General features: G+C 56.0%; 1 protein-coding gene across 1 annotated transcript; it reads right to left on the bottom strand.

The window, feature by feature from the left end:
• Nucleotides 1-457: 457 nt before the first annotated feature.
• CHRM1 (cholinergic receptor muscarinic 1) lies at nt 458-11,862 on the bottom strand. The gene is made up of 3 exons (XM_046644263.1): nt 11,355-11,862; nt 10,831-10,923; nt 458-2,952 (listed from the first exon to the last, which is right to left on the bottom strand). The coding sequence occupies exon 3, from the start codon at nt 2,877-2,879 to the stop codon at nt 1,497-1,499; it is 1,383 nt and encodes a 460-aa protein (XP_046500219.1). The 5' UTR covers nt 2,880-2,952; nt 10,831-10,923; nt 11,355-11,862; the 3' UTR covers nt 458-1,496.
• Nucleotides 11,863-12,297: the final 435 nt, after the last annotated feature.

Raw genomic sequence — 12,297 nt, 5'->3', positions numbered from 1 at the left:
GCCTGGAAACCTGGGTGTTGCTTTGTGGGGTAACCCTAAACAGTCCCCTGGGTCACTGGGCCTTCGTCTCCCCATTTGTAAATGGGGCTTTGGAGCAGTTCTGTTCTCTCTGGGGGTGACAGGGCCCCAAGAGCAGCTACACTGGCAAAGCTGATAGAGAATATGCTGGGCTATGGACATGGGTAGTCAATTTCACCTAGCCTCCCTACCTCCAGTAGTCTGGTCTGCCCACTACAGCCCTACTCACCTGAGCTGCAGACCCTCGGATGCTGGGGCCCACAGGTTTCAGTAGACCTCAGCCACTCAGTGCTGTCCCTCCTGGGACCACCCTCAGGGCAGCGGAGCACATTCTGTGGTACTTGGGCCCTCCCTGCCCCGTCCTGCCCTGGCCTAAGACCAGGTCCTCGATCCAACACAGGGAGGAAGCCCCTTAGCACCCGCTGGTTATGTGGCTTTATTCACAGACTCAGCATTTGCTGAGGATGGAAGGAAAGAACACTTGGGGTCAGGCTGGGCCTGGAGATAAAGGTGGCTGGGAGGCCATGCATGGGTTGGATTGGGGAGCTCACAGGAGAGAACCTGTTGGCTGGACCAGGCCTGTGTGGGGCGGGGCCGGAGGCAGGCAGCATGCGGGAGGCCTGGCTAGATCTGCATGGAGCAGATATATCCAGGTGGCAGCTGTGAGCCAGGGATGGAGGACCTGAGGGTTTCTCTGGGGCAGGGGGTATAGGTGTGGGGCTGGACAGCAGGCACCCCTGCCCCTCACTCCCAGGGAAATGACATAGTGGGACAGTCAGGACACCTGGCACTTGGTCCTGCTGCTGCCTGGGAACTTGATGTGTGACTAGCCAAGTTGGTCCCCTCTGGTGTCATTGTCCTGCTGATGCTTGGACGTTTGCCTTGGGGGTGACCCACATAGGGATGCTATGGGCACATTTGTAGGGAGGTTGGACAATCCTGGAGAGTATGCCTAGGGCCCAGCAGAGTGGGCTGTGCCTGGGGAGGGAGGGGATCCCTCATTGGGGGATGCTCCCTTTGAGCCAAGCTTCTCTCTCAGTGGTTGGTGTCAGTTAGCTGCTGTGGCCCCAGGGAGTGCCATCTCCCATCACAACGCAGGCCAGCCCCTGGGCCAAGGATGACTGTGATGTTAAACTTTCTCCTAGCCCGCCCTGCTGGCTCTGGATGGACTTCCTGCCTAAGCGCAAACAAGGAATCCAAAGCTCGGATCCTCCTCCAGGGCCTTCTTCCTGGTGAAGAGCCCATTCCCACCCAGCAGGGAACAGAAAAACCAGTTCCCCAGCTTCCCCTCCCTGCCTGGGAATAGTAAAGTTTGGAAAGTTGGCAGGTTCTCTCTGGGCTGTCCAGGGAGGTGACCTAGGGGCCTGGGAAGCCTGGTGAGGTCTGGGCAGGGCCCTGGATCTGAGGTCACTGCCCCTGCCTGCTTTCTCCCCGGCTCTCCCGGGGACTGGGGTGGAGGGATGCAGGTGAGGGGGCCATCAGCATTGGCGAGAGGGAGTGCGGTGCACAGAGCCAGGGCGCTTGGGGATCTTGCGCCAGCGACGCTTGTCCCAGCGGCAGAGGAGCAGCAGGCGGAAGGTGTCCCGGAAGGCTTTGTTGCAGAGTGCGTAGCACATGGGGTTGATGGTGCTGTTGACATAGCACAGCCAGTAGCCCAGCTCCCACAGGGTCTCGGGAACACAGTCCTTGCAGAAAGTGGACACCAGCACCATGATGTTGTACGGTGTCCAGGTGAGGATGAAGGCCAGCAGGATGGCGCTCAGGGTCCGAGCCGCCTTCTTCTCCTTGACCAACGAGAAGGTCTTCCGCTTGGCCAGCTGCTCCTTCCCACGGGGCTTCTGGCTCTTGCCTGCTCGCTCACGCCCTTTCCGGGTGGGCCTCTTGACTGTATTCGGGGAGCTCCGGGGTGGCTGTTTGGCAGGGGCCTGTGCCTCAGGGTCCACCATGGGCATCTTGATCACCACCTCGGAGCCAGGCTCCTCACCCTCCGAGGATGTGAGGGACTCCATGGAGCCTTCGTCGTCCTCCTCCTCCTCCTTCCAGCTGTAGGCCTGCAGCAGCCTGGGAGCCCGGCAGCAGCGACAGCAGCGCCCTGGAGGGGTCTCTGGTGAGCCCTCCGCCCCCGGCTGGGACCGCTCTGAGCTGCTGCTGCTGCCGCCCCCCTTCCCTGGTGTCTCGGAGCCCTGCAGGGCCGCTAGCTCCCGGGCCCGGTTCTCTGTCTCTCGGTAGATGCGCCAGTAGAGCGTGCACATGACCGTGACAGGGAGGTAGAAGGCCGCCATGGCTGTGCCAAAGGTGATGATGGGTTGGGAGAGGAACTGGATGTAGCACTGCCCGGCCAGCACTGTCCGCTCCCCTACCAGATACTGCCAGAAGAGGATGGCTGGGGCCCACAGGACGAAGGAGACCAGCCACGCCAAGCCGATCATCAGGGCTGCCCGGCGTGGTGTGCGCTTGGCACGGTAGCTCAGGGGCCGGGTCACGGAGAAGTAACGGTCAAAGCTGATAAGCAGCAGGTTCATAACGGAGGCGTTGCTGGCCACGTAGTCCAGGGCCAGCCAGAGGTCACAGGCTAGCGTGCCCAGAGCCCAGTGGCCCATGAGCAGGTATGTGGTGTAGAGGTTCATGGAGAAGGTGCCAATGATGAGGTCAGCACAGGCCAGGCTCAGCAGGAAGTAGTTGTTGACTGTCTTGAGCTCTGTGTTGACCTTGAAGGAGATGAGTACCAGCAGGTTGCCTGTCACTGTGGCCAGCGACAGGAGGCCCGTGGTGATCCCAATGAAGGCCACTTGCCACGGACCCTTTCCTGGAGCCAGGACAGTGATGTTGGGGCTGACGGCGGGTGGGGCCGAGGTATTCATGGTGGCTGGTGGGGCTGGGGGCAGCTCTTTCCTCTAGTCACACTATGGGGCTCCCTCAGGGGGAGGTCATCACCTGAAAAGAGAGGACATGCGCTTTAGTTGGGCTGCTGGACATCCCTGATAGCCCAGAGTAGAAGGTATTAGGAACATAGCTTCTGCCCTCCCAGGGCTTCAGGCAAGACAGCATCACCCTCCCTTACTGGTGTCCACACACGGTCATTTATGATGCATGTTCCCAGCTATGAATGGATTAACCATCAGCAAGGGTCGCGGAGATTTGGAATCCAGAGATCTGAATCCTCACTCCAGCTTTACCACACAGATTCTGAGCCTCAGTGTTTTCACCGGGAAATTGCTACTGATCCCATCTTGCTTAACTCCTGCGGCAGGAATTGGGAGACTGGCTTCATATATAGTACTGCCACATTTTCAAAGCATTTCACTCACTTTCATCAAAGCTCTCGTTTACTGAGCAGTTACTACATGCCAGACACAGTGCTAAGCATTTAATTGAATTATCTAATTTAGCTGTCGTACGTCTCTAGGAGGAAGGTCTCTTAGGAACTCCATTTCACTGAGGCAACCCTGGCTCCGAGCAGCTACAAGGCCTGGCCACGGTGACACAGATGGTATGATTAGAACCCACTCCTCTTTCTCACTTTCTGAGCATGTGGAGCTCCAGGGGGATTCTCCCATCAAATAAGGAGAGATGGGAAGTCAGAAGGAAGGCTCCAGAGAAGACAAAGAGAAAGAGATGTGTGTCAGTGTGTGTCTGTGCGCATGTGTGGGTCTGCACGTTTTTCTGTGCATGTGTGAGGGAGAGAGAGGTGGGGTTTGGGGCTGCATTGGACCCTCTATGAGGGCAGCAGGGAAAGCTGTGCTGAGCTGGACACTCGCCTGGCAGTAGAAGGTCTGGAGGAAATGCAGGCAGCGGGGACGAGGGCCTCAGCTCCCAGATAAGTGGGGGTCTGGCCCCAGATGGGGAGATGGGGCATGGGAGGCCCCCTCCATCTCCCCACTCTGTTCCCGGGCCACAGCTGAGTGGGCGGCAGCAAGGGGAGTGAGGAGATCCCCCAGACATTTCTTGAAGCTGGAGTCCAGCCCAGGCACTTTGGGTGGATAAAGAGAAAAGCAAGGACTCTTAGCAACCTACTGGCCAGACAGGAGGGCCCCGCAGTTCTGCCATGGCCTTGCTGCAGTAAGTTTAGGCCGATCGCCTCCTGTTCTGGGCCGCAGGCATCCATCTGTCCATTGAAGAGATTGGGGTCTCCTCCTACCTGCAGCTGTGGCTTCAGGGGCTGGTCACTGGAAAGATTCTCAGGGAGAGACGTTGGGCAAGGGCCCACCCAGCCCTGGTGTTCCTCCGGACCTGGTCTGTGACAGATACTAGAGTGCTGTGTCTGTGAGGGGGTTGCTGCGTGATGGATGGCCTCGGTGGTGTGGGATTGTGATAGTGTGTGACCGGGAGAATGTGTGGCTGAGGGCATCTCCACCGCTCTTGGTGAACTGTCAGCGTGTGAGAGCGACGCTCAGCATCGGGAGTTCAGAGTGTGACATAACGAGCAAGAAGGACTGTGGCTGACAGTGCAAGCTTGTGTGTCTGGGTCAGTCTGCCTGTGAGGGGGCACATGTAACATCCCGGTGAAGGACCCAGACTCTGGAGCCAGACTGTCCGCATTTGAATCCAGGCTACATCATTTGCTGGGTGTGTGATCTCTGCTTGTGATACAACTACTATGTGCCTCGGTTTCCTCAACTGAAAAATGGGGAGGATACTAGTCCCTGGCTAATAAATCAAGGAATTATTGTGAGGCTGAAATGAGTCAATGGAGGTAGAGTGCTTAAACCAGCCCTGGAGTATGGGGAGCACTGGGTTCCCATCGACTCTTAGCAAGCGCAGCAATGAGGGCTCCCTCCTGCCTAGGGGCTTCTGCTTCTTTGATTTAAAATTTCTGGGGCTGGCCTGGTGGCATAGCGGTTAAGTTCATGCACTCTGCTTCGGGGGCCCAGGGTTTGCCAGTTTGGATCCTGGGCGCAGACTTACACACCACTTATCAAGCCATGCTGTGGCAGGCGTCCCACATATTAAGTAAAGGAAGATGGGCACAGATGTTTACTCAGGGTCAATCTTCCTCAGCAAAAAGAGGAGGATTGGCAGCAGATGTTAGCTCACAGCAATCTTCCTCAATTAAACAAAAAAATTTCTAATACCATGGCAACAGCAACGAATAATAATAATGACCATTGCTACTATTTAGGGCTCCCTGAGTGCCAGTCTCTACTCAGAGTGTTTACATGCCTTATCTCACTTAATCTTAACAGGGAACCTATGACCTTGGGATTGTTCTTCTCTCCATTTTACAGATGAAGAAAGTGAGGCTGAGAAAAGCAAGAGAATTTGCACAAGATCACGCAGGTAGGGTAGGGATCAGGATTTGAGCGCAAGCGGTTTGTTCCAATGAAACTTTATTTATAAGAACTGATGGTTGCCTGGGGGGCCATAATCTGCCTATTTGAATTTTAAAAATATTACATTAAAATATTATTTATCTTGCTTACTGAGTTCTTTTTGCATCCTCCTCTCTTAACCAAAGTCAGGCAGTGGGTGGGAGGCTGGGCTTTCCCCAGTGAGGCTGCTGGTGGACACCACCCTTGACAGGTTGCCCTTTACAGCTCTTGGCCCTCTGTCTGACCCAGTGCTGTTTAATGCCCATTGCAAAAATAGAGCAACTGAGGCCCGGAGGAAAGAGGGAAGAAGGCATGGTGCAGCCCAATGTCTCCTGGCTCCTAGATTGGATGCTGCCCCTGCAACCCCTGGGTGCCTGGGAGCAGCTCTGTAGCCCCTAGCGGCTCCCTGGGACCTGGGCCGAGACCTGAATAGGCTGAGTCAGACAAGAGGAGCTGGCTGGCCTGAGAGGATGTACCCTCTGCAGCTGCAGGGGCTTCCTGTCTGCTGGTCAGGGCTCAGCCTTCAATGCTGGGCCCAGCACTCCACCATGTACCTGGTCCTCACACCACAGCAGGGCTCCAACTAGGGTGGGGTGGGTGAGGCACTTGGTTTGGGTGCAAAACTTGAGATGCCTCCAAACTGAGTCATCGAGAAAATAATATTTGAATGCAACAATAGAAAAAAAAAAAAGGAAATCAATGCAAAAAATTCATCATGAACAAAATTTTAAACAAAGACAGCCTCCAACCCTGCACTTGCACAAACAATCCTATCAGCCATGCCTCGCCCTCATCCTGGTCCTGGTTCCAAGAAAATTTTATTTACAAAAATAGACTGCCCACCTGTGGGCTGTAGTTTGCTATGTGATTTTTAGAAATATTACGTTACAACATTATTTATCTTGATTAATGAGGTTTTTTTGTGCCCTTCCTAAATTTTGTTCCAAAGCAAATAACTCACTTGCCTTACCCTAATTCTGGCGTTGCGGGCCACAGCCCTGAGTTTGTATCTCAGGGTTGTCCCTTCCTAGCTGTGTGATCATCAGCAATCACTTGACCTTTCTTTTCCCCGCCACCCTGCATCCCGCAGCTGATCGGGATAGCATCCAAAGTCTCTGGAATGAAATGACACTCAACTAAAGGCGTCTGTTACTATTCCGATCCTCATTCTGATCCACTGCCCAGCCACCTGCCCCTTCTCCTCCAGACCCCAGGCACAGCCCCTCTCTGGTCCTCAGATTGCTCATTTGTACAGGAGGAGTTGGACCAGCCTGACGCCTGCGGAGATTTTACAGGGTCCAGAAACCAACATCCCAAGGCTCTGAACAGAAAGGACTCAAGTCCCCGAGGGTAGGCTGCAGAGGCTGAAGGCTCATTCAGGTTCTCTCAGCCAGGGCTGGAATGACCCCTGCTCGGGGTGGGAACATGGCAACCTCTGCCTGTCACAAGCTTTTGTTGAAAGCCAGCTACGGCTTTGATGAATTTAAAAAAGGCTTTCAGACAGGGGGACCTATGAGGAGTGGTCCTTGGAAGTGAGAAGGCTGGCTGGCAGTCCCTCTCTTTAACGGCGAGAACCCTCTCCCAACTCTCATTTTAATAGGCATATTGATAACCACAATCATGAATCCCCTCATTCATGCCAGGCACTTGATGCATGATATTATTTCCCTTAATCCATAGGACACCCCAGTGGGGGGTTCTTATCTCTGTTTTATGGGTAAAGACACTGAGGCTTAGGGAGCTAAGAGATTTGCTGATGGTCTTGCAGGAAGTTGTGGAGCTGGGACTCTGCACCCCCCGACCTCTGGGCTCCGAGGCCTGCGTTCTTTCCACTTGGCTGGCCCCCGTATGCCCCACCTATGCGCTGTGAGGGCTAAGGCCTCTCATCAGGGACAACCACGGGAAGGAAGAGGGTGGAGCTTCTAGGGGACTGGACCGTGATTCTTGCCACCCCCTGGAGCTTCTGAGCCCCTGGGATGCAGCCCAAGAACAGAGCCGTCAATGGCTCTGCCTTTCCTCCACAATCAGAAGTGGGGGTCCTCCCCCAAAGCTCTCTTGGACAGTGATTTGCTCAGGAGAAGGTTCCTGAAGGCCTGCTTTGGTTCCTGCTGTGTGACTTTGGGCAAGTTCTCCTTAACTCTTGACTGGGGGCAATCCTCTGCCTGTTCAAGGCTGCTAGGTGCTCAGCGAGATGATGGTTGTGAAAGAACCTGGCTTCCTGTGACTGTGGCTTGTCCACTGAGGGGATGAGCCCCAGGCTGTGAGTCAGGGTACCAGGGAATTTCTACAGAGGAGGGGCTTTTGGTCAGCCATCTGGTTGCAAGGTAGGGAGCGGAGGGTTGTGGAAGCTGTATTTACCAGTATATTCTGTGGAAACATCCACTGGGTGGGGGAGTTGGTCAATGCGGATTGCAGGGGGTAGGGGGGGAGACTCCCCAGGGAAGTCCTTGGCACTGCCTCTGCCTGGCTTCAAGCTCCATCTCTGCTCTTGTCTGGCTGTGTGACCTTGAGCAAGTCACTGTCCTGACCTGGTAACCCTTCCGTAGGATGAGTGTTTGTGTGTGAGGGTGTGTGCATTGTTGAATGAGGATAGGAAATGGTGGGGGTGAGTCTGTAGCTCTGTGGGGATGGTTTGGGACGCATCCTCTGAGGATGTCTTGTCTGGGGAATGGGAAGGTGGCAAGGAAGCGGAGAGATGCCTTTCTGCCAAGGATCGTGGCTTCCTGATGAAGGTTGTTGGGAGCTTTTAATAATATTATTAATATTATCATAGCAACTGACATTTACTGACTGCTTACTATATATACCAGACATGGCTCTAGGCATTACATACATGATTTAATTGACCTATTACAACTCCTTGTAAAGTAGGTTTTATTATCCTCAATTTGAGACCTTAGGACCTTACAGCTCATCAGTGATGCAACCAGGCTTTGGACCCAGCCAGTCTGCCTCCAAGACTAACCTCTCTAAACTGCTCATGTGTACATGGGGTCTCAACAGCCCCCTGGCCCACCTCAACCAGCTTGGCCAAACCCTAGTTTGAACAGGCAGTTGTGAGGAATCAGGCCTTCCTTTAGAATCTGGCCTGTGTGTGTGACAGCATCTGCCGTCTGGGTGACACATGATGACAGTTTTGTGGGAAGGAGAGGTCTAGCTACAGCTCCTTGAGAGTCAGGGTAGGGGCTGTGTCTGCCTCCTTCACTGCATTATCCCAGGGCTGGGCACACAGTAGCTGCTCAATAAATATTTGTGGAATAAACACATGGATGTGTCCGTGGGGTCCTCCTGCTTGACCTCAGGCCCAGGGGGTGTGAGGATGAGCCCCTGGGGGTCAGGACTGGCTCCAGAGCATGGTCCCTCTGCTCCCTCCAGTTCTTGTAACCCCTCACCTGCCAGGTCCCTGTCCCCTGGGTGAGGATCTGCCCAGCTTGAGGGCACAGGAGAAAAATAGTCAAGATCATCTTCATCTGTAAAATGGACCAAGGAAACCCTGCCTCGCCTGCCACAGAGAAGCTGCGTGAGGTGACAGGACAGGCCTGGGCAAGGATGGCACCTGTGAGTGTTGAAGGAGGAAAACTCTTTGCCTGGGCTCAAAGAGTTAAGGGATGAGGTCAGAGCCTCTAGCTTGGCAGGCCAGACTGTTGACCGCCAGCGCCCTGGGACCAATCCCCAGGGACTGGGGATCTGGTTGGTAGAGGAAAAGGGAGGGGAGAGAGCCACTGGGGGAGGGCAGAGAGATTGCTGAGGAGAGGGATTCCTGAACACCAGGGCTGCCTGAATCCTACCACTGGCCAGGGAGTAGAGAAGGGGAGGCAGAGAAGGAGGTGGTGCTGGGGAAGAGATTCAGGAGGGAGGAGTGAAGCCATCTTGTGATTCTGGGCCTCCTTGAGTGGACAGAACAGGCAATATTGGGGAGAAGCAGGTCGGAGATGGGGGCTGTGGGGCTGGGGCCCTGGGACCTCACATGTGCAGTGAGAAGGTGGCTCCTTTGGCCAGTCCCTTCCGCTGGGGTCTGAACCCAGGAGCCAGCCTGTCAGAGGTGGCTTTCTCCCCCTGGGTTAACTTTTCTCTGAAGGTAGCTCTTGATCCATTAAAGGTGTACAAAACTTCCACCTCTGATGCCTGGCCTTGGGAACGAGGGGGTAAACAAATACAATTTATCACATTTTCTGGCTCAACAGTCACCACTGGGAGTGCCAGTTAGCCCTGGGGAGGGCAGCAGCCATGAGTTAAATGCTCATAAATGCACTGCTGAGCCGGAAGAGGAGCGGCAAATACGTTCACTGTTGATGGACCTTAACCAGTTGCCCGACTTTAGCGGACCGTCCCAGAGCCTGGCCATTAGCAGGCCAGGCTCTGGATCTCACACTGCCAGGTGGCATCAGAAGTGCTTGCCCCTAATCCTCCTCCCCGCATGCCCCCTGCTCTTCACTCTTTGCTCTCCTCTCCCCATTTCCTTTCTTCTCTCTCCCTCCTCCCCCATCCTTCTAGGCATCACCATGGCATCACAGCAGAGCAGAAACCCAGCGCGATATTCACCCACCTCTCCCCGCCGCCTCATGGAGCTTACTGCTTCCCACCCCGTCATCCTGCTCAGGGAGGTGGGAGTGCAGTGATGCGCTGAGGGTGAGGAGAATGGGGTCCAAGCTCCAACTGGACCCCTAAACATCCCTTCTGTGACCATGAGCATGGCCCTTCCCCTTTCTCAGCCTCAGTCTCTTCACCTGTACAACGGGGAGGTTCCTTTGAAGGTCTGACGTGACCTCTGCCTAACCCCTTCTTGACACTCTGGATTCCTCTTTGCACTTTGGGAGCCAGCTCTCAGACCTCCAGGCCTCAGCCAGGGGGCCAAGAGTCACATCTTCTGCAGCCCCATCTTGCCATCTCCTCCCATGCCTTCTATATCGCAACGGCGATCACCGCTTGCCTAGTGGCTGCGGTCAGGAGGTTGAGAACTAACTCTCATCTGATAGCTCAGTAAGCAGCTGATTACCCGGGGACAAGAGGTTGTCTGGCTGCAGGAGACAGTCTGACTGCTTCCGGCCAGTTGGGCAGGGGGCCTGGGTCAGTCTGGGTGGAGCTGCAGGTATGTTTTGTGGGAAGAGGTGAACCTCTTTCCACTGACACTGATAACCCCTAAGCAGCACTTGTCTGAATGACCCCATGACCACCCCTCCCCAGCTGCCAGCCCAGGAGCTGGCAACTCTGCAAGAATCAGAGCTTCTGGCCCCCAGCCCATCCCCACATTGTGGGGTCTCGGAGTAGTGGGATGGGTACCTGTCAAGGGTGCCCACTGGTATCCATGCATTACCTAGACATAGGACTCAGACCTGCCCTGCAGAAGCCCACCACACTATGGACATAGGGAGGGCCCTCTGGGCACCTGCACATGTCAAGGCCACATTCCCTGTCTGGCGTGGCCATCCATGTGCCCATTTGTCCCTGGAGAGCCCTGGGGCTCTTGGCCTGGTCTTCTGCTGGCTTCTGGCCCTACACCCACCTTGGCATCCAGCTTGTCCGTCTGGCCAGTAGCCTGGTTCAGTCCATCTTGTGGGGGCTGAAGGTGGATGGGGGTGGTGGGATTCAGGATTCCCTGAGGGAGGAGAGGAGGAGGTCCTGGGACTGGCACCCCAATTGGGGGGGTCAACCTCCCACGGGATGCTGGTGGCAAGGGCTGCCCCCTGGTCCCCTGCCCTTCCCACTCTATCTCTGAGGTTCTGGGGGCTCTGCCTGCTACATGGAAGCCTGATCCCTTCTGGGCTCGAGGTCCAGTTTCTTAAGGGGGTCTCCAACTCCTCTGCCAGCTGAACACCAGAAAAACATCAGGTGTATCCACTCAAAGCCAGGAGATGCGGTGTTTGGAGAAGCCAATGTCCAGTGCTACAGAGCACCCTTGGCCCCCTCCTCTCCCTGGGGTCCATCCCCATTTCCTTCTAGTCCTGGTCCCTGCCTTGCTCCCAGGACCCTGCTTCTTCTGCCCCCACCTCAGTGTAGCCCCTCCCAAACCCTCTCAAATGTACTCACCATGGGGCTGGACAGGGGTCCGTAGGGTCCTCAGCCCCACTGCTTCCCCGGGGGCTGGCGGCGTCTCCAGGGACCCAAACACCTGGCTCCCGGGGGGAGCTGTGCCCTGTGCTGGCAGCCGGAGAGGCACAGCCAGTGATTGGCATGTCCCACCCCCTGGCACGCCAGCCTGGGGGGGGGGGGAGGGAGGAAGGGAAAGAGAGGGAGGGAGGAGAGGGAGGAAAGGAAGGGAGGGGGAGCTGGAGGGAAGCCTCAGGCAGCGTCTGGGGTTGGACAGGGTCCTGGAGCATGCCCCCTTCCTCCACCAGGGCACCCAATTCCCGCCGCGAGAGGGAGGGGGAAGAACATGAGGAAGATGAGCCCAGGGAGGCTGAAAGTCCAGAACGGGAGAGAAGGCGGATACAAGGAGACAAACACCCACACCCACTGCACACAGCCTCGGCGGCACACACACACCCTCACAAAGGCACACTCTGTTTCCCAGGGCTCCTTCCCCCACCCAACCTTAGAGCCCCCAACCCGCGTGCACCATGCCCCGGGATTCACATGCCTGTTTCCCTCACACACATGCCCTGCCCCCTGCACAAGCCCACGCACCCACCCACCCACCCAGCTCCACACCCTGCTCTTCCTCCCTGCTGCGAAGGAGCTAGATTCTTTCTGTTTGGAAATGACACATTGGGCCTCACGTGAGAGGCTCCAACTTGGAACCGACCCAGAGGGCTGGCGCACCCGCCCCGGGGCCGAGCGGACGTGCCGCGTGCAGGGCTGTGTGCTCTCGCATCTGTCCATGCTGCATAGCCCGAGTGTGAGGGTATACGGGTGCCTGGTTGCGGCGATGGGAGGGGGGTGGTGTGCCTGCTCCATGCGAGGCTGAGTGCCCCCGCACATGTGTGTCTCTGAGTACGCATGTCACCATACAGCCTGTGTAAACGCAGGTGTC

This window comes from Equus quagga, chromosome 17, assembly GCF_021613505.1.
Source record: "Equus quagga isolate Etosha38 chromosome 17, UCLA_HA_Equagga_1.0, whole genome shotgun sequence".
In the NCBI taxonomy this organism is placed as follows: domain Eukaryota; kingdom Metazoa; phylum Chordata; class Mammalia; order Perissodactyla; family Equidae; genus Equus; species Equus quagga.
Note: the sequence above shows the minus strand (reverse complement) of the source record. Positions and strands in the feature narration are given on the sequence as shown.